Source organism: Rhinichthys klamathensis, unplaced genomic scaffold (genome assembly GCF_029890125.1).
Source record: "Rhinichthys klamathensis goyatoka isolate OS25496 unplaced genomic scaffold, OSU_Roscu_1.1 h1tg000035l_1, whole genome shotgun sequence".
Taxonomy (NCBI): Eukaryota; Metazoa; Chordata; class Actinopteri; order Cypriniformes; family Leuciscidae; genus Rhinichthys; species Rhinichthys klamathensis.
In genome coordinates, this window is record NW_026606583.1 from 7,409,977 (window position 1) to 7,437,667 (window position 27,691).

Genomic DNA, 27,691 nt, shown 5'->3' on the forward strand with positions numbered 1-27,691 from the left:
TGTTTTTCAGTAGCCGCTTTTCCACTGTCGGGCCACTGCAAATAAACAGGGCCAATAGCCTCGGACTTCAAGCGCCGAGCCCAAAATCAAGTTGTGTTTCCACTGTTGGGCCAGTAGCCTCGCAGCACTAGCCCAAAACACGATATCTATAAATAAATGGATCTGTAAATCTATAGAACGACGTGAGCATGACCGAAGGTCTTTACTTAAGCTCAAGATTACAGCGTCGATATTTGACTAGTGTTTTATAATATATATATATTTTTTTACATTTTACAGTAATTTGTTAATGTGTCTCAGGAGTGCACATAAATCATGCTGAATCATTCTGGTATTTACCACTTCACATAAAAACAACACGTACCTATTCTTCAGGTTGCACCTTCCATTTATTTACAATCACAGGAATCCACAAATCAACTCCATTAAGGCTTTTAAGTCACACATTTAGAAAAATATTCATAAAATTTCACGTTTACACGTCACTTAAGAAAGAAAGAGTGAGCATTTCTATTAATTGTCCACAAAATGATGCGATCTCTCCGGTCTCACAACTATACGGTTATCCTTTCAGCCAGAGCAACAGAGGAAGCTCATGAGAAGAAAACGGGAGTTATGAGTTATACGAGTTAACCGAAGGGCATGACTATATGGATGCATTAGTCCGGTATATATTAACAAAGGCACAGGGAAGAGACCGATAAAACACCAAATAAATAAACATTATCATCATATATGATTTTTCTACATTCTTCAAGCAGTCTCTGGTTTTGTCCATGAACGCGTGTATGGTTAGCTTAAGTAGCATTTAGCATCGTATTTAAATATATTTCTGCCTCATACGGTGATCAGAATCCCCATCGGATCGCAAGGAAGTTATTTTAAATACTGTCTGGTGTCTCAAAGTGAATTTTGAGCTGAAAAATGTTAAAAATGTTGGAGTTAGCTGGTAGCCTGGTTAAAACCAGAGCATTCTCAGTTGTAACTGAGTTGTAACTGGGCGTCACCAACGGACGTCGCGGATAGACCTAAACCCAATCAGAGCGATGAAGGAGATGACGTATGTAGAGCGGCGGAGAAACATCTCCGAGTGTTGTTCTTTGCTCGGTTTTTAACTAAAAGGAAACGTTCAAATGGCTTAAAACAGACGCGATAGCTGATTGGAACGAGTGATGTTCGACGGCGGCATCCATCTTTGTAATGTAGGCTACAAAATCATGTTCAAAATCCCAGCGCTGTCGTCATCGTGTAAAGCCCGCCCCAACGTTTCTGATTGGTGCCGCGATTTCGACGGATTGGAAATGGGCTTGAATGAGCTCTTTGCCAGACTAACTTTCAGAGCAAATCTACATTTGCCGGAAGTTGTCTGGGTTTTCCCAGGCTAGTAGCCTGGTATAATATCATGGGAAATAAGCAGCGATGTTGACGGTCTCCTGACTCAGGTAAACTCTGTTCGTAACCACTCCTCAAGCCCCAGCTGGCCCGCTTTGAACCAAGGTATTTGGCGGGTCAAAAACCCCAGAGGAAGCCACGAAAGTGACGGTGGAAACGCGACTGGCACGCACTAGCACACTCGCTTTTGGCCCGACAGTGGGAACACGGCGTGTGAAACCTGCAGGGCTTGAATGTAACGTTACGTCTGCCTCACCATTGCCCTCGAGCCGCCACAGCCTCGTTCCTCACCAGCCTCTTTCTGTCATCCAGACACACAGCGAGAGCTTTCAGCACTCTGGCACGGAACGGCAGGATCTAAACACACAACAAAACTTATAAATGACACAGTCAAATCTGTGACTTTAAAGTCTTCTGGTTCTCATTGTGCATAAATCATCTGAGCACGTTATTATTCCTCCGGAGAACTTATTTACACATTGCAGCCATAACTTCAAATTATCAGCAGAAGTGCAATATAACAACATGTTTTTGTTTTGTTTTTTCAGGAGGAAAAGCTTAATTGTTTGGGATCAGTCTGAGATTAAGACTTTTATTCAACAAAGATTCATTAAATTAATCCAAAGTGTCAGTAAAAGCATTTATAATGTAATAAAATATTTCCATTTCAAATAAATCTGTTCTTTTGAACTTTCTATTAATTAAAGAATCCTGAAAAAAAGATACAACAAAAATATGAAGTACAACTGGTTTCAACATTGATAATAATCAGAAATGTTTCTTGAGCAGCAAATCAGCATATTTTAATCTGTAACAATATTTAATTCACAATATTACCGTTTTTATGGTATTTTGATCAAATTAATGTAGCCTTGATGAGCAGAAGAGACTTACAAGAGAAGTACAAAATCTTGCTGACCCCAAACATTTGAATGGTGTGTGTATATATATTTATATATATTAGTGCTGTCAAACGATTAAAATATTTAATCGCGATAAATCGCATTAATGTCATAGTTAACTCGCGATTAATCGCACATTTTTATCTATTCTAAATGTCTCTTGATTTATTTTTGTCCCATTATTTTTTCTCATTTTAATGCTCTTATCAACATGGAAAAGTGGATCGGCTTGCTTTGTGCAAATGTTTTTTATTGAAAACAACATTGGCATATACTGTGTTCAATTTCACACTAACATTCTCACTTGGAGCAAATAATCTCTCACACAATGTAACACTGTCCACCAATAAAAGGGTGAAAGAAATACTGACGAGGTCCTGATATTGACGAGGGGGCGTAGAATTCGCATCAGCTGTGTGTGTGTGTGTGTGTGTGTGTTTGGCCATCATCAAGTGGTATTTCAGACTGGACGTGCTGCGATGATGACAGCTCAGTTCACAACGACAAAACACACAGATCACTTTGGTCTCGTCAATGGGACCATTTGGCAACTTTTTAAAAGTAAACTTTCCATTCAGAATCTCATTGGCGTCCATTTCGGCGTCTCGCGCTCGTCATCCACTCAGAACGTAACTTTAAGCTACTATTTGGCCGGCTCGCAACAAGTGTGTGCGCCGTCGTGCCTGTTGTTTTGTTTCCGGTCTAGCTAGATCCGCTTGCGCTTTCAAAACGTCCTCGCGCGGCGCAAAGCCATTGAAATGAATGGGTTTCATAGCGCAGCGCCGCGTCCTGTTGCAAAACCATGTGAACAAAACGACAAAGTTTGCTAGGCCAAAAAGACCGTTAATCGCACGATAAAAAAATGAACGCCATTAAAATGGGTTTGTGTTAACGCCGTTAATAACGCGTTTAACTGACAGCCCTAATATATATATATACAAATTATTTAATTATTTTTCAGCCCTTGAAATCACAATTTAAAAAAAAACTGCCGATCAAAATATAATAATACATTTTAATGATTCATTTTTTTTTTTTTTTTAAAGTCAAATAAAATGCTCACCATCAATTAGCCCTAAAAACAGCTTCTCTTACCACATGTTCAGGCAGGCGAGAGAGAGCATGAACGCAGCGGATAGATGCAATTCTCACTTTCTGTCAGAGTGAAGATAAGGTCAAAATTAGGCAATCTGTGTCAACAGATGGACTAGGATCACATGCAGCTGCTCAGTGCAGTGTTAGGCGATGTACCATGTCAGGGCTGGTGGTGAGGGCCAGCATGCGTGAGAACAGCGCCTCCAGCTGGTTCCGGAGGGCCTCCGGGGGCTCCAGCAGCACCGGCTGCATGCAGGACAGGGTGGAGAACTGGACCTCTCGATCGGGACACGACAGCGCTTCCAGCAGGAGCGGCAGCAGCTGCAGGGAACAGCACAGGACACGCTCAACACACTGCGTAACACTCAACACATCTGAAAACAGCAGCAAGCTCAACTCACCGCAGGAAGCTCTGTGAGCTGCACCTCTCGGGGAAGGTTGTTCACGATGTGTGACAGGGCTTTCAAATAACAAGACTTCTTCTCTGTGGAGCAAGAGAAATTATTTACACAACCTGTCAAATGTTTTTTGGAAGAAGTCTCTTCTGATCATCAAGGCTGCATTTATTTGATTACAATTAATGTTATGCAATATTGTGAAATAAAATTGCAATCTAAAGTAACTGTTGTAATATATTTTGAAATGTAATTTATTCCTGTGATCAAAGCTGAATTTCCAGCATCATTACTCCAGTCTTCAGTGTCACATGATCCTTCAGAAATCACTCTAATATGATGATTTGATTATTAGTATTCAATTGTTAATAATGGTTCTTCTTATCTTATTCTTTTCAACATTGTTTATTGAGCAGCAAATCATCATATCAGAGTGATTTCTGAAGGATCATGTGACACTGAAGACTGGAGTAATGATGCTGAAAATTCAGCTTTGATCACAGGAATAAATTACATTTTAAAATATATTACAACAGTTATTTTAGATTGCAATAATATTTCACAATATAACTGTTTTTTACTGTATTTTTGTTCAAAGCCTTGCTGAGCATCAGAAACTCTTTCAAAAGCATTAAATGTTTTAATAAAATGTTGAGCAGAGGTTGTAGATGCAAAGCAAACAGAGTGATTTGGACATATCGGTGGTTAAGACAGGAAGTGGTAATGGAGGTAACCCTGCTCTGCTGAGTTGAAGCCTTCAACAAGTTTGCTTGAGTTTTCAGCAAAAAAGCGTTGTCTGTACATGATGCGCACGTCGGCGTGGCAGCTGCGGTTGAGCACATCTGGCGAGTCGCTCATGAGGACGCAGAAGCCATCGGCCGCCTGAGATCCTAACTCCGGGTCACTCAACAGAGCAAAGAGCTGAAAGCAGAGGACAGAGAGACACCACTCAAACACTGAACCTCGGAAAATAACAAAAAAACAAAAAAAACTACCTTGTCAGTGAGGGCTGTTGATAGCGGATGGTACCGTAACAGGAGAGCTTTGGCCACCTATACAAAAGAAAAAGTGTTTGAAAAACTCAGTGGTTCTTGTGCATCAAACAAGCATGTTTAAAGAGGTGGTTGATTATGATTTCACTTTTTTAACTTTAGTTAGTGTGTATGGTCGCTGTTTGAGCATAAACAACATCTGCAAAGTTTTGACGCTCAAAGTTCAAAGCAAAGGGAGATATTTGCTTTTAAAGAAATTGCTTTTTAGGGACTACAACAAACGGCTGGAATGGACTACAATTAGCTTCTTCACGGGTTAGTGACATCACAAACCCTAAAATTTACATAAAACCTGCCCCCGGGAACGCGATTTATAGACTAGATAGAAGATAGTTAACTCCACTTTTAACTTTTTACATGCTATAAAAAAATATCTGTGGGGTATTCTGAGTTAAAACTTCAAATACACACTCTGGGGACATCAGAGACTTATTTTACATCTTGTGAAAAGAGCATTATAGGACCCCTTTAAGCTTTTGTTTGCCATATTTGATGTGCTCTATATGTATATGTGTTGTTCAGCGTTTATATGTGCATAAAATCCTGCATTTAATCTGTTCAAAACAGTGGAACAATGGAAGAGACCGTTCAGAAATGAAAAAACTGGTGAGACTCTTGATTTGGTCATTACCCAGAGAAGCAGTGTGAAGGCTTGTGTTCGCTGGGAAGAGGAACCGTTCTCCAGCTCTACATTGATCCTCTTCAACACTCTCTCCAGCACTGCGTCAAGAGCTTCACCTGAACACACACACACAACATGCATGACATGCAGATCAGGTAAATCAACTCAAGCTCGTAGGGGTGTAATGATACACGTATTTGTATTGAACCGTTCGGTACGAGGCTTTTGATTCGGTTTTCGGTACGCATTTTTGAACCGAACGGTTAATTGGACCATTTTTCCTGCAGACCAAAATGTTGTTATTTTAAATGTAGGCACGTGGCGCGTGGCAAGCGCGCTCATAATGTAAGAGACGCTGGCGTGACCACAACATTGCCCAACATCAAATGGCAAATGTAATGTAAGCGGAACGAAACTGAGCTACTCGTTATTGTGTGTTTGACGGACCGTTTATCAGTTTGGACCAATGCAGCGCGAGCCGATCTTGATCATCAGCACTGTCACTACACAGAGGAATCCAGTAAAGAAAAAATTTGAATTCGCCACTGAAGTAATAGCATCGCTGCGAGATCTAGTGAGAAGCATTCACATTTCTCCGTTATTAACGGATCAAACAGCGCTGAAACCAGGAAGAAACATTGCGCCATGAATGAACTATCCAGTGTCCACAGATCAGCAACATTCACCATGGGTTTACTGTAGTAACACTACTAACTGTAACCATGGAAGTTTGGCAGGAATAGTAGGCTATAATGCTTTCAAGTAACATTACGTCGTTGTTACTTGAAAGCAATATCGGTTTTATTTTGACATTATGAATACAATTGCTGCCCTCAAATGTTAATCTGAACTAAAATAAACCTGTGTTTATAACTACAACAATATTACATTTGATTAAAATGGTTAAAAGGAGCTGTTTTGTTTTATATTCTCCTAAGAAAAGTCAAGTATAGCTCCATCATTGCTCAAAGTAAAAAAATATCATACTTTATGATGTTAGTTTTAATAAAAATACAATAAAAAAAATTAAATCAAGGAAATTTCTCTGGCATTTCTTTCTTTTTGATGTATCGAAAACGTACCGAACCGTGTATCATATCGCACCGAACCGTGAAATTTGTGAACCGTTACACCCCTACAAGCTAAAATAACCCATTCATTATTCCACTGACCTACATTGATAGAAAAGAGGCAGTGGTTCCCAAAGCTTTTGTAGAGATAAATACATAAAGACTCTCTCAGACATGACCTTGCATGCAAAATCCTGTAGGATTCATTTGAAACATTTTAATTAGTACAGTGTGACAAACTTTCAACTTCAATAGGCTTTTCTTTGTGTTTGTGATGGGTAAGCGGAGTCTTAACTTGTTTGGCTTCATACTAGGGCTGCACGATTTGGGGAAAATGTCATATTGCGATTAATGAGGTCAATATTGCGATATAATAAACAAATGGTTTCATGAGTCAACTTGCTTGGTTGCACAGTAAAATGCACAGATTAGTGATCATTCTTTGTAGTGTATTTCTCAACTCAAACTAGCAACAACAACTAAATGATTGATAACACCTATAATGATCAATAAACCATTGATATCATGTCTGGATAAAAATGACGACACCCCCCACATTTTAAACGTTAATTATAGCCATCCAACATTACAGTAATTCCATCAATATAATTGAAAGCTATCAACTTTTAAAATATTTATTAGGCTTAAAAAATAATAACAGCTTTTAAATTAAGTGAACTTCAAACAATCCTCACATAAACCCATAATAAATGCCATATTTACCTGTGCCCTTCCTGTCTTAACAGGTAGGATTGAGGATTTATAGGCTATACAGATTTATATACAGAAATTGAATAAAGTTATCAAACAGTCTGCGCTGCATGAATTATAAATTATATATATATATATATATATATATATATATATATATATATATATATAGACTAATCCTTATTAAACCCACAAAACTTCTTTAGTCAAGAGCAGTGAGTAATTTTCTGTTCCCTTTGTTCTTTGATTAACTTTACTGACGGAACGCTTTATTCGCTGCTGGCCCTTTAAGAGCAGCCGTTGCCGAGACGCGGATCTCACACGCGCCTCATTCTCTGACAAGCACAACTCTTTTTGTCCATCATAAGACTGCTCTTATGTTATGAAGATACTCGACAAAACGACATTTTGGCATAATTGTGTGTGTTATTGTTCGTTCAAGCTCGAAAGAGAACTGTATTCTGGCACGCGGTCTGTGCATGCGCATTATACTGGCGCGCGTTTTTCTGTGAGTCACATTCAGGACATTCACAGGCAGCGCGCTCTCTTTTGACTTCTTGTCGTGCAAAATGGTTAAGGCATTTGCACGAATAAGAGCGGGATCATGTAACACTAGTCAAATGATGACAAAAAAGAAGAGATGCTGTGTTCATATAAAATCGAGGCATTTTGCCTTATATAATCGCATACGTTTGACATCGCGATTACGATTGCGATTCGATTAATCGTGCAGCACTACTTCATACTGTCAGAAGTTCATTTTTTAAAACATGAAACACTGTGGTCTTTCTTCATTATCCCCCGTTGTACTGGTGAATCCGAGAGCGAGGCATGCCTCGTCATATTTTCTTGTCTTTAGGCGGTCTACTCTTTTAATACACTTTTAATATCAAGCATGTCCCGCAGTTTAGCAACAGTGGATTGCATTTTACAACGCTCACTTATCCGACTGATTTGGCTTAGAGAGGAACATGAATGTGGCAACAGCACAACAATCGCTTTACCTCGATTATCTTGTTTTCAATCGTTGGAAGTTGAAAACGATTAATCCCAACAGCCCTAGGTCATGTCGCACAAAATTCAGTGCATGTGGCATAGGAAGATGACAAAACCATCCTGTGTGTACCTGCCGGCCTCTTGTTGACCAATCCAGCGAAGCATTTCGCTGCAAACGTGTAGCAGAACAGGTGTGAACACGTACAGATCAGATCTTCCAACTGGACCAGAAGCCTGTCGATCTCAGGGACATCCACCTGTTGTGGAATTGATGAAATAAAAATATTGGAGGCTGGGTAAATGATGACAGAATTATAGTTTTGGGGGGAACTATCACTTTAAGACAGCCAGAAATATTCGGATTGCAATTTTACAGTTTGTATTTTTTAATAAAAATATAATAACTATTATTTATATTATTATAATAGTCATATTTAGAAACAACCATATTAGTGTTATTTTATTGTTAAACTGTGAAATAAAATAATGTTTATTGTTATTATATTTTTCTTAAATACTAGATTTTTTATTTTACAATGAAATGCGGCAGTGCGCTACCTAAACTGCGAAACCGGCAAACGGTGACAACGGAAGAAGACGATGGATCAAACGACGCTCATTCGAATTTCTACACTAATAAATAGAGAGAGCAGTATGAGTGAAAGTCATTTTGCCTACAAAAGTAATGAGAAAAGTAAAGAAACCGATCTCAATGCACCACTCTGCAAACGGGGAGGCAACACATCAAATCTGCCGAAGCACTTGACAGTTGCTCATCTTGACTTGTTCAAAGAGTTCAGAGATCGACAGGTTAGTCCATCATTCAACTGATTTAATTTAGACTTTTATTGAACAGCGCACATATTACGAGCTTATCAATTATATATGATACGGTAAACACAAAGGCTCAAATCTGCTTGCATGACACGCTAGAACCAATTAAGTTTAGGTCTCATAATTTTTGCACTTTCAAACAAACATATTAATTGAATTTGAATGAATAAAGAATAAAAATTTGAATAATATTAATTTTAGTATTAGTTATAGTAAAATGAATGGCATATTAGTGCCGCTCTGGCGCGCGCAAGAGAGAGAGAGAGAGAGAGAGTTAATATGAATATTACTAATATTACAATTAAGCTATATTTGTCAACATTCATTAGGTAACCTGACCTAACAGTATTATAGCATTTATTAATCTATATCAATCAGTAATTAAATGACCTAGAAAATTAAATATACTAATACATGTTTAGAATGTTAACATTACTTGCAATGCATTAATATGAACCCAAACAGTAACCAAACCAAGATGAATAAATGCAATTTTTTTTGATAATTCTCTGTTGATGCATGACAGCTAATGGTTTACATGTCATTTCATTATTCTATTATTATTATTATATGTTAATCTATTATTATAGATATTAACCTATTTTAAATGTATAATTTCAAGGGGTTTTTTTTGTTTTTAAAATCAAAATTTAACCTACTGTATGTTCCCTGACTGAATTATTATTATTTATTTTGTTACATTTTGATACATCTTCTTTGCACATTTGGTAGTGGAGAGTTTCAAGGAGTGTTTTTTAAGTGTTACTTAAATTTTGAGACCGTTTTTTTTTTTTTTTACCTGCGGTATCGATTTAGTATCGATACCGAGGTATTAGGTTCTGGTATCGTACCGAAGCCAAAATTGTGGTATCGAGCCATCCCTACTATACAGCAAACTTGTAGCTTTTTTTACATTTTAAGTTGCATTTTAAAATTTAAGTTGCATTTTAAAAACTAATTGTGATTTTTATCAGAAAAGAGAATAGTGCAGCCCTACGGTAAAGAGCTCGTTTGAAAACCCCTGTCCTTAATGAATATTGTGATGAGAGTGAGATAAGAGTTTAACTTACGCTGCGTGGAAGAGAGCAAACACAGGCCATCAGCAGACACACCAACTGAGACGGACCTCGACACTCTGCCTGGCTCTGTGGGAAAAGCAGACACAAACAAACCCGAGAATCATCCACAAACACTTGCTAAATTATGGGAGAACGTTGAGGAGATACTGATGATCCGAGAGACATTAGACCACCATTCACAACTCTCCCAGAACAGAATCTCTTAGTGAAGTCGAGCTCAGTTAATCTGGATTAGCAAATGTAACCCTGACTGTTGAGCGTGATTTATCTTGTCACACACCTGGAGCAACTGGATTTGGGAAGGGAAGGCATTCTCTGGCAGAAAGGACACATCTCCATCCAGGAACAGAGAAACAGCCTGGGCCGCCATGCGGGACGCTGATCTAGAAGAACACAAAACAATAAGGCTTGTATTCGAAAATGTGTATATTTTATAATTAGGGCTGGGTTAATCACAATGATTAATCTATTTTAATATATCTTAATTTTGATTCAAGGTTCTGTATGTAACTTTTTGACTGTATTAAAGCACAAAAATACCATAATATGTTTGCAGATATTTAGGAAACATTCCAAGTTCACATTCTTGTTTCTCCGAAAAACACTTCTACAGCCAGTTACTCTACTTTTGAAATATGCGATCAGTGTTGGAAAGTCCGTTTTTGTTTTTGTCTGCGCTTGAACGGACAAAAACACACAAAATGATGCCAAAATGCCAGTTTTGTCGAGTATCCTCGCAAGTACAGTCTTAAATGAGTTAAATGAAGTCTTAAATGTAGTAGAGTTGTGAGAAAATCCGCGTCATGTGCGTCAGATCTTAAAGCTTAAAGCATTGTTTACAAGGTTACATGGGTCAAAAACAATAACTTTTTGTGCATTTTGACAAGGCAAGTAAAAATCTGAACCGGTCACACTGGGCAAATAGAAAAAAATTGAGGACAGATATATTGAAGGGCAGGTAAATGTGACATTTATTATAATGGCTTTATGTGAAGATTGTTTTAAGTTCACTTAATTCACAAGTTGTTTAAATGTGAAATTATTACAATATAAAAATATTAGGGCTGTCAAATGATTAATCGCATCCAAAATAAAAGTTTGTGTTTACATAATGTATGTGGGTGCACTGTGTATAATTATTTTGTGTATATATATATATATAAATACACACACATGCATGTATATTTAAGAAAAAAATATTATTTATATATAAAATATTTGTATTTATATAAAATCAAAATTATATATAAATCTATATACAGTATATACATGAAAATATTTATTAAATATATACAAGCATGCGTTTGTATTTATACATATAAAATATTTATACACAGTGCACCCACATATATTATGTAAACACAAACTTTTATTTTGGATGCGATTAATCGCGATTAATCATTTGACAGCCCTAAAAATATATTAAAAAACGTTAAATGTTAGGTGCGATTGAATTACAGAAAAATTTGAGTAATTAGTTAATTTTTTTAAGTGACCGGCAGCACTAATTCAAATGAATTAATAATGTAATTGGTATAGACTCAAAAGCTTGTAATCAGAATCAAAATGAATCTTGATTCTTGACATTTTCAATACCCAGCCCTAATTTTCAGTATACATCTGAAAATCACATCAGTCACATAATATAATATATAATTGTGACTCACTCTGATTGTAACGCAGCACAGGCTGTGCTGATGACCGGAACTAAAGCAGAAAGAACGGCTTCATCTGTGAGTGGACTACTGTGACCTGTTGAACAAACCCACAGTTACATCTACAAACAGCACACACACTAACACACACCAGAAAATCATGACAACCACTGACCTGAGTCTCTACTCTGCAGCGCTGCCTGTAAGGCCAGTCCTAGAAGTCGTGGAATGATGTTGCTATGAAAGAATCGTCCGATCTCCTCAGTGTCGCGTGCGTGCGCTGCTATCCGCTGCAAACTGATGCATACAGCGCTCACTTCCTCCACGGAGAAACTGCAGCTACCTGAAAGATGAACAACATGTTTCTGCATTAGTATATTAGCTACTGTTTTTCACTGTAAAGCTGCTTTGAAACAATCTGTATTGTATAAAGTGCTATATAAACTAAGGACTTAACTTTGTATCAGAATTAAATAATCCATAAAGTACAAGAAACTGTGAGATACTGCCAAATGTATTATTGACCAATCACCAAACAGAACAGGAACAACCAGATTTATAATATGTATTATTACAGTGTTCCCCAGTAATTACCACTAATCTGTACCGCCAGATTCATAATGAACCGAAAATATTTTTATACTTATCATTATGTTTTGCACTGTTGCTTTAGCAAAGTATCTGTCAATCGAACAAGGTGTGATATGGCTTGGTGCACTTAAATCACAAAATGCTGTGATATCATATTATTAATACATAGTCTGACCATTCAGAGTGAAGCATATCACTGTGTTTACTTGTGTTTTTGGGAACGCAACGTGCTCCACTTTATTTTTACAGTTGCCAATCTTTAACATTTTGTGTACCTACTGATATAGAAACTGATAACAGTCCTACAGTTTTCAGCCAAAATAAAATAAATTAAACATCAGATTATCGTTTATCTTCCAAACACAAATTATATTTTTAATGAAACCTAAGAGATTTCTGGATTTCTGTCCTATTCCCTTAAAACTAGAAAGATCCTAAAAAAAAGGTCAATTTTCTTTTTACTCAGATCAGGTTTTAAGGTTCTCAGATTAAGGTTTACCAAAAGGTAGTGATGGGCGCTTTCGAAACCTTTAGGAATCTTTTTGTTTTTACGAATCAGTGTTTCGGAGCGTGCATCAAACTGCCAAAGTCACATGATTTCAGTAAACGAGGCTGTTACGTCATAACGGTTTCGAAAAGTTGAATGATGCGGATTCACTGAGATCGCCCCCCAACCTTTAAACAAGTGTTTTAACTTTCTGCCTGACCTCTGATCAGTTTTATACATTTGTGGACATTTTAATGAGACATTAGTATAATCAAAATGAATAATAGTGGTTATTAGTCTCTTATTAGCCTGTTTAGCTGAGCGATCCATTGAACAAACAAAACAAGCGATAAAATAACACATTATACAGACACTTGATATTAAATCTTATTAGATGATTAATCAATTGCATTTGATCAAATTTACTTTCAATAAAACATTTGCAATGTGTTTGTAAAAAATGTTTTTATGCATGTTTGGCATGAGTGTGTTGCATTTCCACTGTTCTGACCAGTAGGGTTCAACAGCGTGTGGAGTTTCGAACACTTCGAAACAGTGAATCATTTTACGAAGCAATTGGTTCAATTGATTCAAAGCTTTGAAAAGCTTCGTTTCTCCCATCACTATAAGCTAAACATTGTCATAATTCATCAAAAGTAGATCATAAGCATATTTGATTACGAACTGCTCTGAAACCGCGAGCCCGTAGAATGAGCGCTCAATTATGATTTCACTTTTCTAACTTTAGTTACGAAAAGTACTGATAGGGACTACACAACATTCCTCCCGGGGTTAGTGACATCACAAACCCTAAGATTTACATAAACCCCACCCCCGGAACACGATTTATAGATTATCAAGACAGATTATGCTAATCAATGACTAGAAGATAACTACACATCAGCTACATAAATTCATCAACTAACCAATCAGAAATGTTGTCTACATGTTGTCACTTCTTCTTAAGTCTCTCCATCTTTGTCTGACTCCTGGTTTGAACATAAAAGGCTAAAAGTTTTTGAAATGTTCAGTGCTTGTCTGTGTGAGTGCACGCTGTTGTAGCTCCGCCCTCTGTGCCCGGAGCAGCAGCTCATTTCCATTTAAAGGGACAGACACAAAAATGGTGCGTTTTTGCTCACCCTCAAAAAGTGAACATTTTAACATGCAATATAAAAATATCAGTGGGGTATTTTGAGCTAAAACTTCACACTCTGTCTGGGGATATCAAAGACTTGTTTTACATCTTGTGAAAAGGGCATTACAGCTTCAAATAATAGCCTTTTGAAGTTTAATAATCACATTAAGTCACAATGATTCCTGTTTTTCTGATCCGAAATTTAAGACCTCTTGAAATGATAAATAAGACTTTTCTTATTCCATTTAAGATATTTAAGACTTTTTATGGTCTTAAATTTGATACAACTGAATAAAGGACCCGAGGGGACCCTGACAATTTTTCAAAAAAGATTATCAGAATGAATGTGTACCTGTGTGTGCTGAAGCCAGCACCTGTAGCAGGACGGGGGTGCTTTCCTGCACAACACTGAGCTGAGACGACACAGACGCTACCGCCGTCACACACCGCAGGCGGACAGCTGCGTTAGACTCTGTAGAGGAAAGTAGTCCCAGATTATCTGTTAAACTGCAGTGTGTGTGGTGTGTGTGCGCGCGCGTGCACTGGGTCTCACCTGATAAGATCTCTTCCTTGAGTCGAGGAATCATCCTGGAGATGAAGGCTTTGGGATGCAGATGAGCCAGAGAGCCTGAACACTCCACTACAGCCGAACTGAGAGACAGAAATGTGGGATAAGCTCTCAAGGAATAATTCAGATAAAGATGTAAACACATTACAGATATCCTTCCTCTCCTATGATCTCCCGTGAGCAATAACTACCTCACTTGAGTATCTTCTTCCTCCAGAATGAGTCTGGTCAAATGATCAACAGCTTTCTCAACATCTGCCTGAGCCAACAAGCCTGTGAGGAGCAAAACAAGAGTGACGTAACACACACCATGAGCATGTTATCCTTTGACCGCCCACATTTATTTGGTCTTCAGAAACGAAATAAATAAATAAACCTTATACATACAAGTTCATTTTCTATTCATGAAATGCATATTAAATACAATGAATATAAAATGTTTACAAAGGCTGCCAATTTACCAATTTGATTAAAAAAAATACAATATTGTGAAATATTACAATTTAAAAAGAAATTAATTTTCTATTGTAATATATGTTAAAATGTAATTTATTCCTGGATTTTCAGCATCATTACTCCAGTCTTCAGTGTCACACGATCCTTCAGAACCTATTCTAATATGATGATTTGCTGCTCAAAAAAACATTTTGATTATTACTAATGTTAAAAAAAAACAGTTGTACTGCTTCATATTTTAATGGAAACCGTGATATATGTTTTTCCAGGATTCTTTGATGAATAGAAAGTTCAAAGGAACAGCATTTATAAATCTTCATAACATTATAAATCATTTTAGATCAATTCAATGCATCCTTGCTGAATTAAAGTAGTAATGTCTTTCAGAAATGTTGTGTGTCCACTCACAGGGCTGCTGTCCCAGTGCAGTAAGCACACGTGTGGCTGTAACCTGTAGACCAGCACTAGACTCCGCCAGCGCAGAAAACACCACGCTGCACAAAGACTGCTGAAACGCAACCAACACACTCTCCACTGCGTACATGCAGGAAACAGAGAGAGAAATGCACCAACACTGAATATTAAACAAACATTTAAAATTATATTAAACTAGCTAAGACTCTTTCCACCAAGCATGCACATAAACAAAGTTGTAAAATGTCTTATGCATGTTATCTGGTCACATACCTCCATCTGCAGGCCGGCTGAGCGGGGTGGGCTGAACGAAACCCTGCAGAACCTCCAGCAGGGTGCGCCGCTGAGCACACTGTATAAAGATACGCTCAAATTAATTATGCATTACAGCACAGTGTGCTTGTGTAAAGACACTGGCTCATTTCTGAATATATATGCAGCAGGACTTAAAGCACTTATGAGCACATGTTGAGAAAATAAGCCATGTGCAGAGACTATTGCTTTAAAGGGGTCATATAATGGCACATGCACTTTTACAAGTTGATTGTACTGAAATGTGTGTTGGCAGTGCCTGTACACAAACATCATATAATGATAAAAATCCATCCAGTGTTTTTGTTTTAATCTCCTTATATGTTTTCCCCTGCCTCAAATTGAGCCGTTCGTTTTTGTGACGTCAATAAAATGGACGCCCCTCCCACGATTGTTGATTGACAGCCGGGTTTCAACACAGACCCGCCCTCGCTCACGAGCGAGCTGTCAATCATAGTCTGCGTGGACCGGACCGGACCGGCGCGGTCATTGTTGATATGCTGGAGCACTGTCTATGAGCAGAATGGCGTCTAAGCGATTGTGGTGTTCTGTTCTTGGGTGTAATAACGAACACAGCAGTCATTTTAATGTTCCTAAATCCGAACCGCTGAAGACGCAGTGGCTGAGTTTGTTTTCGAAGGGAATATTCCCCACGAGCAACGTCAATGCTTTCATATTTGCGCAAATCATTTCACACACCAGACTGCTTATAAACGAGGAGGGTCAGTATAAAGCTGGTTTTGCTAAGAAGTACCAACTATTCGTGTTCCTGCTGAACCTCCAAAATAACTGAAGTGAGTGTATCGTTTTATTAATCTTTAATATTTATATTAATCTTTGCAAATCGCTAGATGCACGCTTCACAATGAATGCGTCTAAGGTTTACACTCAGGGTACATTACGGCATGTTTTCTATGTACGACGTTCTCAATATAATTCATAATCCCACATCTATACTGAACAACGCGTTATGGTTATTGTGTTATTGTGTTACAAACGGTGTACACAGAACAGAGAGGCGGGGTGAGCAAAGCTCATTATCATTTAAAGTCATATGCACTGAAACGGCGTGCTGAAAACAGAGCTGTTTTTGACCAGGTAAAATAAGTGTTTTCTTACAATACTAATGAGAATTTCTAATTAAAGTATATTACAAAGTTTTAATTTAGACTCTAAAGAATCATATTAGCTTGTACAAAAATGGCATTATATGACCCCTTTAAGAGACTACCTGTGTCCTGTTATTATACTGCTCCAGGAGGGCCGGTATGACCGTAGCCGACACTATCAGACTCGCTCTGTATGAGGCTCCGGCGGCGGCCTGCAGGAGTTTGGTACTGGGCCACACCAGCTTCAGGTCTGGCTCGCAGAGATGGTGCTGACAGTCTGAGAGGATGAGACACACACAAAGTGAGATGGTAGAACAAGCCTGGGCGGCACTGATACGCGTGTCGAGACGATAGTTATGAGTCTGATCAGACTTCTTTGTCTGGATAATTAAAGATGAATCTATTATGCTTTTTTACATCTGTCTTCAGTGTGTAATGTTGGTGTTTGAGCATGAAAAATGTTGCAAAGTTTCAAAGTACAAGGCCCCCCAAAGAGAATAAGGGCGTTTTCACACCTGAAAGTCCGCACCAAGGTCCGAACCAAAGTTCACGTTTTGATACATTTTATACTTTAAGAAAGTTTTGGTTTGGTTTCACACTGGAATTATGCGAGCGCACTAAAGGACTTTACGTGACACACTTGCGTCCTGTCGTCATCATCTATGTGGGCTGCATCTTGACATTGATTGGTTTGTAAATGGACGTGCGTCTGACGTCAGCGTGTTGTCAATTCGGCGGGTAACTTTGACAACATGAATGAACAGACGCATATCGTTGCAACTATATTGTTATTTTTATGGCATAATTACCTGCAGCACCAACTATACACCAGGCTAGTTCAATTTCGCCAAATGAAGGTCCTCGTCATGCGAACATTTTATCGTCGCCGGCAGGAAAGGAAGAGAAGACTGCAAGTTGACTTCTTCTTATGTCATCAGACCATACTTCAATTAAAAACCTCGTCTCCTCCTCTCCCCATGTGTTACACGGCTCATTTTTCCTGCCAACTTCTGTTTTTTCGGCTATGCGGGAACCACCGGAGCTTCCTGTAAAAGGTCTGAAAGTCCGAACCATACAGAAATGCTTTCACACTAGAAACGAACCAAACCTTTGTTCAGTTTGATCCGGACCGAGACTACCTCTTTTTGTCAGACCAAATTTCATCTGTTTGGTTTCACACCTGTAATTTTGATTCGGACCAAACTGAAAAGTCAGAAAGTCCGGACCAAACAAGGTAGGTGTGAAAGGGCCCTTATTCTCTATATCAGTGTCAGTGTTTCTGAACTCCCTGAAACGTCTCCATTGTAGTCTTGAGTTTTGTTCCCGGGAATGAAAACGTCACAATATTCCTCATTTAAATAATTAATATGCAGAATAAAGGGGTGGGGCCTGGTTGAGTTAGTTAGTAGTGTGTTAAACTGGTGGTTATGGTAAGGGGCGGGACATTTCCAAACAGCCTCAAAGTGCTTGACCAATCACATCACACAACTCCAGCCGACCAATCAGAGCACAGTGTGCTTTTCAGAAGGAGGGGCTTCATAGAGACAGGAACTAAACAGAACGTTACTGACAGACTAGGAAGAGAGGAGCCGCAACAATGGAGAATATGGGGAAAATAATGTGTTTTTTCAACACATGCATGAAAACTTATTCTACAAGACTTTGTAAAAGGGCATAATATGGCCTCTTTAACTTGTTAGCCAGGAATAATCATCCAAAGATGTGCTCATTCATAATTTTGCACGATCAGATATTTTTACTCTTTATGTATCATTCTTACATTAAACCAACGTACTACTAAGAGAACATCCAGACATGTTTGAGTCCACCATTTGCAGATACCTTTGAGGACGAGGTTTAGAAACACCTGCAGGGAATCCTCAGAGTCTGAACTGAGCACAGAACGGGACAGACTGGACGTCAGCGCCCCGAGAGCCGACAGACCGGCTGATTCCACCCTCTCACTGGCCGTCTGGAACACCTGCAACCAGGACATGAACTCAAAGATCACATATACTACACAGCAAAGATGTCATGCTTATGCCACGGACACCCAGATATAACGACCCCCTCCCTGAAATTAAAAAGTCAGCAATATGCTTTCATGTATAAAGACCCACTTATCCTGTGAAACAATTTATTTTTTATCTGGAATACATAAGAAAAATGTATTAAATATTATCTGGGAAATACCATCTATCAAGTTGACACTATTACTGAAGGAAATACTAATAACGTCAAATTATACATATTTACAATATTTTAATTGATTTATTATTTAGTAATTAATAATTTAACTTATTTATTATTATTATATTTATTTATTATTTTTTACATCCAAAAACCCTAGTTTGAAAATCCCTGTGAAATACAGTGTCCCTAAGTGATTGTATCCACGATTTGATCGAAGTGGAACAAAAAAAAGTTTGTATACGTAACAGCTATTTTTTAGCTACAGCAAGATAGAGAAACTCTTTAATGTATTGTATTGCAAGTAATAACTCACTTCTTAAGTGGAAGCACCTTTTTTTTAATAACTCACAGTATTCGGTACTTGCACATTCAAGCTTTTCAAGCAATAAATCCATGTGATTTTTTTCCTGCTTATCAAGCATATCACAGATCATATTCGATCTGTGCCACATGGGAGGAAAAATAAATAAATCGTAATTGGGTCACTTGAACCATGTAATGTAAATGCAGCCTTTGTCCAAACCGGCCGTCGACCTGAAATGACTTTCCTGGAAGCTTCGGCATTACACAAGTAATTTGAAGCTTCAAATCTTGGCATAAAGTGGTGGGAAAAGTGTTGTACAGAGCAAACTAATATGAGAAAAGCACCTGTGAGTTCCTGCATCCATTGTTTTATGCTGTTCTCTCTTACCTCTCTCCGTATCGAGCTCCAAAGGCCCGGGAGGAATTCTGCCAGCTCTTTATGGCTGTATGTCAGACCACAGGCGGCCTAAAACAGAAGAATAGTGTGCAGTTTATTTATAGCACAGGAAACTAACACATATTTTCTAGGTAACACTTTAATTCGATTGTCCACTTTAGACATTCCACTGACTAGAAGTAACTTTGCAAGTACAAGTGTCAACTTATTCTAACAGCCCTACCCATAACTTAACAGTCTACTAATACTCCATTGACAGTTAGTAGAATGTCTAATTGGGACTATCAAAATAAAGTGTAACCGTTTTTTTTGTTTTTTTTAGAAGATATTTTCAGCCAGAGCAACAGTAAAGCATTGGGCTAGCAATGCCAAAGTCATGGGTTAGATTCCCAGGCAATGCATGAACTGATTAAATGTATAGCTTGAATACAATGCAAGTTGCTTTGAATAAAAGCATCTGTAAAATGCATAAATTTAAATGAAAGCTATATAACAGTGGTTCACATTTCTGCACTGTCATCGAGGGGGGGAGGGGGTGGGGGATTATACCTAACCATATAATCATGCATAATGCTGTACTAGATTCAAATTGTCTATATCAATAAAATTGTCTTTTATTATCTAAATAATAAAAGAGAATATGAAAGTTAGTCAAACTAAGCAGACATGTCCTCTTTCTTGAAAATTATGATATAAAAATGCAATTATTTTGTACAATAAGCTGATTTTTGGTACTGTGTTGGGTCATGATGACCAATGTAAAATCTCAATCCTGTGAGTCTGTACCAGTGTCAGCAGGGAGTCCACTTTGGCACTCTGAACATCTGAGTCCAGCTTCTCAATGATCAATGGTAACAGAAACTGTCAAGGAAAGGATACAAAACACAATAAACAAACACACACAAAAGTTCCATTCATTGAACTATTTGCATAATTCCCAGTCTATTGATACACACAACCATTGAGTATAATCCCAAACAAAGGCTTATTGAGTTTGGGTCCTACCTCAGCAAACCGAGACGTCCCAGTAAGAACATTTCGTAGAGAAAGAATAAGATCTTCCTGTGTGATCCCATGAGGATCATTGGGTGGCTGAGAACAGACAGAGGAACAGTAATAGAAATTCAGTTTGACATGACAAGTCTCAAAGAGTTTGATAGCATGTTCTAGAACTGCACGGTTAATAGTTAAAAGATCGTGATCTCGATTCAAACACCCACGTGATCTTATTCCTAAATGGCAGCGATTCGGCTATATGTGTATTAAACCTTTGAGAAGAAGCCTATGATCACCGCGAACATTCAGATCTGCGTTGGCGCTGAGCCAGAGAGAACCGTTGTTATGTATAGGTATTTTACAACCACACAGTATCATTATTTCAAATTATTAGTTATCACAGAAGTAAAATTTTAGAGTTCAGAAAATATTTCACCAACAAGTTGAAGAAATTATAACGAGGAAACATGTTAGATAGAAGTACTTACAGGGCTAAAGTCTATGGGAAAATAACAGGACGTCACTTCAAAGAGTTCCTCTACAAATTTACCTGAAAAAACAAAACAAAAAAAAGGTGATTTGTCAAATAAATATCAGAATTTTTTACATCAAATAATATGTTAATATTAATACAATTATTTTTAAAAATATTGTATTAAAATATTTTAAACAAAAAAAAAAATTTTATTCATATTTTACTATACATGAATTGCCTTCATTGTATCTGTAATTCCGTTCTGCACTAACCGAGATCGTATCCCCTGTGAATGATGTTCCTGGCCACCTGGAACGCCAGCAGGAGGTTACGAGGATCTCGTTCTCCATCTACTGACTGCACAAATCCAAATGTAAAGTCTGCACCCAAACCTTTGAGCTCTGTGGAACAAGAGATATTTGAGGACTGGTCAGATAGTTTACACTGGTGCTGTTCCAGCTCTTATAAATACAAACAATGTAAAGGCATTAATATAAAGGGTGAGAAAGACACCGTACCTTCCTCTCTGGACTCCATAAGGCTGATGAGGATGTTGTAAACACATGATCGCTCCGCCAGCATCAAGGACTGTAGAAACAAGTTAGAAAAACAAAACCATGGTTTGTCGCTTTGTCTTTAAAATGGATTTCTGTCTAGATACTTGTGGAATAAGGATGTCAATCGGCCAGTGTTCACAACATTGGCATTGGTGCAATGATTGAAATATGCCAATGACGTAACATTACATATCATTTAACTTAGCAGATAATACAATTTCAAGAATTACAATCAGTTATTTACCATTGTTTCCAAGAACATATTAATTTAAAACTTTAATAGTCTCTTTTGCTCACCAAGTCTGCATTTATTTGATCAAAAATACAGTAAAAACTGTAATATTATATTTTAAATATAATTTATTCCTGTGATCAAAGCTGAATTTTCAGTCTTTAGTGTCACATGATCCTTCAGAAATCATTATAATATGCTGATTTGCTGCTCAAGAAACATTTCGGATTATGATCAATGTTGAAAACAGTTGCTGCTTCATATTTTTGTGGAAACAGATTTTTTTTTTACAGGATTGTTTGATGAAAATATTTCAAAAGAACAAATAGAATCTTTTGTGACGTTATAAAAAATGTTTTTACTGGCACTTTTGATCAATTTAATGCATCCTTGCTGAATAAAAGTATTAATAAAAAGTAGGGCTGTCAGTTAAACGCGTTATTAACGGCGTTAACGCAAACCCATTTTAACGGCGCACATTTTTTTATCGTGCGATTAACGGTCTTTTTGGCCTAGCAAACTTTGTCGTTTTTTTCACATGGTTTTGCAACAGGACGCGGCGCTGCGCTATGAAACCCATTCATTTCAATGGCTTGCGCCGCGCAAGGACGTTTTGTTGCTTCGTCGACCAAAGCGCAAGCGGATCTAGCTAGACCGGAAACAAAACAACAGGCACGCCACACACACTTGTTTGGGCTCGCGAGCCGGCCAAATAGTAGGTTAACGTTACGTTTTGAGTGGATGACGAGCGCGAGACGCCGAAATGGACGCCAATAAGATTCTGAATGGAACGTTTACTTTTAAAAAGTTGCCAAATGGTTCCATTGACGAGACCAAAGTGATCTGTGTGTTTTGTCGTTGTGAACTGAGCTGTCATCATCGCAGCACGTCCAGTCTGAAATACCACTTGATGATGGCCAAGCACACACACACACACACACACACACAGCTGATGCGAATTCTCCGCCCCCTCGTCAATATCAGGACCTCGTCAGTATTTCTTTCACCCTTTTATTGGTGGACAGTGTTACATTGTGTGAGAGAATATTTGCTCCAAGTGAGAATGTTAGTGTGAAATTGAACACAGTATATGCCAATGTTGTTTTCAATAAAAAACATTTGCACAAAGCAAGCCGATCCACTTTTCCATGTTGATAAGAGCATTAAAATAATGGGACAAAAACAAATCAAGAGACATTTAGAATAGATAAAAATGTGCAATTATTGCGATTAATCGCGAGTTAACTATGAAATTAATGCGATTAATCGCGATTAAATATTTTAATCGTTTGACAACACTAATAAAAATGTTTTTACTGATCCCAATATTTTGAACAATAGTGTAAATATATCATTTTTGAGGCAGGATCAGTGAAAATATGAACTTCTAGCTGACTAGGCCAACTCCATGCACGCATTTACTGTTGAGTCGTGACATCTTCTGAGTGGAGTGTATTCGTTCATACTAAAATATTCACCTGAACATGAACATCCTGAAAGATGGATCTCAAAATGGACACAGCTGAACCAGGAGGCAGAACTGAGCATTTCGTCTGAAAGGAATCAGATGCGACCAAAAATGAGAAATATTACGGTGACCATAACAGATCATTAATAACATGCTCGTTTGATTGCAAAAGAACACCGACTTACCAAAGCCTTGAGTCCCTGGAGAACATGTGGAGTGATCACATAGTGATCCTTCAGTCTGTTTTCATAGAAAGCTATCAGGACCTCCACTGCAAACAAAACATGCGTGTGAGATGTCAAAAGGTCAAAGGTCATTTAGACCACCATGATCAACCCTCTCTACGGACACACTGAAGCTCAAGTCGCCAGTGGCTAGTTCCTTTTTTATTTCACTCACCAGACTTTTTACAATGCAAGAACAATGCAAATTAAAAAATGCATTTAATATACTATACATACAATATAAATTTAAAACACTATTAAAGTCTGTAATAAAATAAGAACAAATAGTCAAACTACAAGCAATAGCACAAATAAACAACAGAACAACAAAGATGCAAATTAAATAAACAGTGCTTTTCATATTTGTCAGGTGCAGAATTTGAATAAAGGAATTAAATGTAAAATCACACAGCATAGTCTTCACTCTGTATAAATTAAATTTAGATAAATCCAAAAGTTACAAAAGTTATTCAGTCAAGAGCATTGAGTGATTTTTGCTGCAGGTCTGTTGTTTGATTAACATAAAAATCACAGACAGGAATATTAGACTGCTGTCACTTTAAGATATAATGTACGAATCCAATACATAGTTCCTACATGACGTCACAACATACGGGCATTTGCCGACCCGGCGCCATTTCTGTGGGCATGTTTCGGGCAGAATATTAGAAGAAGAAGCTGAAACGAGTTAATTTCGTGATAAAAAGTGAAAATGGTCATCTCCTGCTGGGTCAATGGATGTTCAAATCGTGCCGGAGGTTCAGTTAAATTTGGATTTTACAGTATACCCGTCTTTAGACTTCATGAATGTGAGAAGACTAAGCTTTTGTCAGAACAACGACGGAGGTTATGGCTGGCGAGGATAATAAACAAGTTAACACTTTGCAGTTTGAATGATGTCCTGTATGAACATAATGACGCGGTATTAAAAACAACATTGTTTCCACTGTTCGATCGCGCCTGCGCCTCTCTCTCTCTCACACACACTCCAGCATTGCAATCTCAGATTATGTCCCTAAAGAACCCGTGTATAAAGTAGTTCCGCATTACATTAATTAATTTGCATGCGAGTTTTATTTATTTTTATACCATGTATATTCATGCACTGAACCGTGACGCCCGTAGAGTTCAATAGGAATACATGTACCGTTCCAACCCTATTCTTCAGTGTACAAATAAGTACATGCATATTACAGAAAACACCGATGCCTGTTTTAAGGGGAACAGGAATTAAGTTGTGCAGGCTATGGCTTTTTAATAGACAGATAGTCTAGCATCACGCTACATACATTCGCTATGATGACTAACGTTACTTTTCCATTGATTGCACTTGAGCAAACGTCACCAACCCAACCCTCGACAAACTGATTGTACGCCTCCAGTGATTTCCAGGCTCGGAATTGCTCACATGTGTATAAAATACCAGATAATGGTAACGTTACACATGATAATACTGTATGAGGCAAAGCTGCATAATCAGTGCTCGGTGCTTCCTTCGGATCCACACCATTTATGACTGAAATTTTCGCATTGTACCTCTCTCTGTCAAGTGTTAATAGAAACTCTTTATAATCTCTGCCACTTTGTCTCTTTATGATTTCCGTAACATTATAAACAGAAAGAAATATTTGAAATTTGCTTGTAAAACTTTGTAAACAGAGCAGCTTATGGCCTCAAAGATGGCGTCTCCGGGGAGGTCACGTGACATTAATTGGCCTGTGGGAACTATGTATATACTAATACACGTATTTTTTTTCTCCACTGTTTACATTCAGCCAACGCATAACCGACTACATTTAACGAAGAGGATACTCACTAAGACGGGCTTTTTGACAATTTCGTGTGAAATTGTCAGTTCAAGAACAAGATGACGTGAAAGAGAACTCAATTCAGTCATCTTCAGTAACGCGAGTAATTCTGCAATTTGCACACACAAAACTTCTCAGACAAAGTGCGAGTTATCTTTCTCATCTTCTTGCGCTTGAGTGTTTAAATTGGCATGGCTTAAAAATGTGTGCAAATACTACAACTTTCATGACGACGCAGCACTGGTCTGACAGTTCTGTCAACGAGCCCTACATGTGCTCACTCTTCCTCTTACGTTGAGTGTGGGTGTGTGAAAGAAAGTGACAGAAGGCGCTCTCAGGCAAGCTATGGTGCGCCAATGAAATTATATCTGCGCTAAACATATTTTTTGCCTCTAATTCAATTACAGACTGCAATCGTACAATTTACTAGCCATTGGCTAATTAAAGACATTTTAGTCGAAATTTGGTTGCATATGCGAGTGATTTACTCACATTGTAGAGGGTTGATAATAGATTATCAATAGCCTGACGTCGTCATACTCAGATTCTAGTCAGAACGTGAGTCCGATGATCCATTGGGCTGTGATTTTGGGGCGTGTTTCAACCGAACCAGGAAAGAAAATGCCTCTGCACTCAATTGGATCGACAAATGCCTTGATCGCGGTTCTGTTCCTCTTTTAAAATGAATGCGCCATCTACATCTTCTATAACAGACGCGATGGCTGAATCTACACATCTCAGTTCTCCAGCGGCAGCCATTCTTTATTGTAAACGAATTCAACCCAAGCGCTCTTTGGTGACGTGTATGATTACGTTACTGTTGATCATCTGTCCATCATCGTATAAAGCCCGCCCTGACAATTTGATTGGTCATCAATTTGATACATCCTCAAATGTTGTGGGCGGGGCTAAATTCGGCTGGCATCCAGGCTAGATTATCAATGCAGCGCTGGCCTAATTAATTAAAAGAAAAACTATTGAAAAGGACAGAAATCTTACCCTCCCTCTCAGATAGGCAGCTGTAGCATTCCTGCAGGACTTGAGACAGGAGCTGAACTCCTCTGCCACGCGTATGAGGCTGAGAGCTAGTCAGACTCAACCTGCATGGAGGATATGAAATTAATAAGGTGCACAATGGATTTCCAGTTGTACTTTTATTACAGTTTGAATACTAGAGAAAGGCAGGAGGAGGGTGACATCACAAACTCAGTTCTCTAAATGTATAAAGTTTACTTTACCCCAATGCTTCAACCAGCTGGAGAATTGTGAATTGTCCAGTCTTGACACCTTAAAAGAGACACACACTCATGTTTAACCCTGACATATGAAACAACAGGGTTTTATTGAATCCTTAAACAGAATTTTTCAAAAATAAGTTTTATATCGTCTTTGCTAGCCTAGATCAGGTTTTTATGGCTTATATAGTGAGAATATGGAGGGGAAAACAGCTTAATGTTATTCAGAGGTCCAAACTGAGCAAAAATATGCAATTTGGTGCACATGCTGATATATATGTTCAAAAAGTAAGATGAAATTCTGATAGCTTGTAATTTAAATCAATGAGATATTTATAACACAATACTTGCATAAAAAAATCAGTTATCAGTATCATATATATATATCCTAATAATATGTCTTAGTAAGATGATATTTAAAAACTTAGTTTTATGATCAAAGCACTTAAGTTTTAAAACATATAATGCAATGCAATACAAAGATGATTGAGAGATGAACAAAGAAATGTTTCTCAATCATCATATTTGACACTTGCATGAGTTTTCTTTAAATGATGTATGGATATAATAAAATAAACACCAGTACTTTTAGTGTCCAATGTTCATCTTGAAATATTACAAACAATATCTAAGTTATTCTTACGTTTACGTTATAAAAACCAGTAACACTATTTTAGTGTCCTTCTTACATATACTTACCATAGCAATAATAGTAAATTTACGTGCAACTAACCCAACCAAACCCTATAGTAACGTTACATGTTGTTAATTAATATTACTCAGTAACGTTACTTAAATATATTACACTATAACAAAGACATCTTAAAATAAAGTGTAACCTTAAAAAACCATTAAAGATTTCCACAGCAAAAAGACACAAGCTGAAGGTAGACGTTTTTACTGTTATTCTAAAAGGCCTTTTACTTGC

At 37.8% G+C, this 27,691-nt stretch overlaps 1 protein-coding gene across 2 annotated transcripts in view; it reads right to left on the reverse strand.

Moving 5' to 3' along the window:
• Positions 1-27,691, reverse strand: part of mms19 (MMS19 homolog, cytosolic iron-sulfur assembly component) — a 28,853-nt gene that overhangs the window by 539 nt on the left and 623 nt on the right. The window contains exons 2-30 of one of the 2 annotated variants that reach the window (XM_056246082.1): positions 26,767-26,815; positions 26,528-26,628; positions 23,682-23,767; positions 23,507-23,581; positions 21,758-21,827; positions 21,512-21,640; positions 21,253-21,314; positions 20,774-20,860; positions 20,555-20,629; positions 19,760-19,837; positions 18,718-18,856; positions 16,998-17,152; positions 15,728-15,806; positions 15,449-15,574; positions 14,776-14,857; positions 14,570-14,667; positions 14,369-14,488; positions 11,979-12,146; positions 11,816-11,900; positions 10,429-10,531; positions 10,140-10,214; positions 8,366-8,492; positions 5,468-5,574; positions 4,780-4,836; positions 4,519-4,705; positions 3,791-3,873; positions 3,546-3,710; positions 3,390-3,449; positions 1,649-1,749 (exon numbers count right to left, since the gene is read on the reverse strand). In XM_056246082.1, the coding sequence (XP_056102057.1) occupies positions 1,649-1,749; positions 3,390-3,449; positions 3,546-3,710; positions 3,791-3,873; positions 4,519-4,705; positions 4,780-4,836; positions 5,468-5,574; positions 8,366-8,492; positions 10,140-10,214; positions 10,429-10,531; positions 11,816-11,900; positions 11,979-12,146; positions 14,369-14,488; positions 14,570-14,667; positions 14,776-14,857; positions 15,449-15,574; positions 15,728-15,806; positions 16,998-17,152; positions 18,718-18,856; positions 19,760-19,837; positions 20,555-20,629; positions 20,774-20,860; positions 21,253-21,314; positions 21,512-21,640; positions 21,758-21,827; positions 23,507-23,581; positions 23,682-23,767; positions 26,528-26,628; positions 26,767-26,815 (2,929 nt within the window). Of the gene's footprint in view, positions 1-1,648; positions 1,750-3,389; positions 3,450-3,545; positions 3,711-3,790; positions 3,874-4,518; positions 4,706-4,779; positions 4,837-5,467; positions 5,575-8,365; positions 8,493-10,139; positions 10,215-10,428; positions 10,532-11,815; positions 11,901-11,978; positions 12,147-14,368; positions 14,668-14,775; positions 14,858-15,448; positions 15,575-15,727; positions 15,807-16,997; positions 17,153-18,717; positions 18,857-19,759; positions 19,838-20,554; positions 20,630-20,773; positions 20,861-21,252; positions 21,315-21,511; positions 21,641-21,757; positions 21,828-23,506; positions 23,582-23,681; positions 23,768-26,527; positions 26,629-26,766; positions 26,816-27,691 lie in introns of both variants that reach the window. The other variant, XM_056246081.1, reaches the window with a different exon arrangement.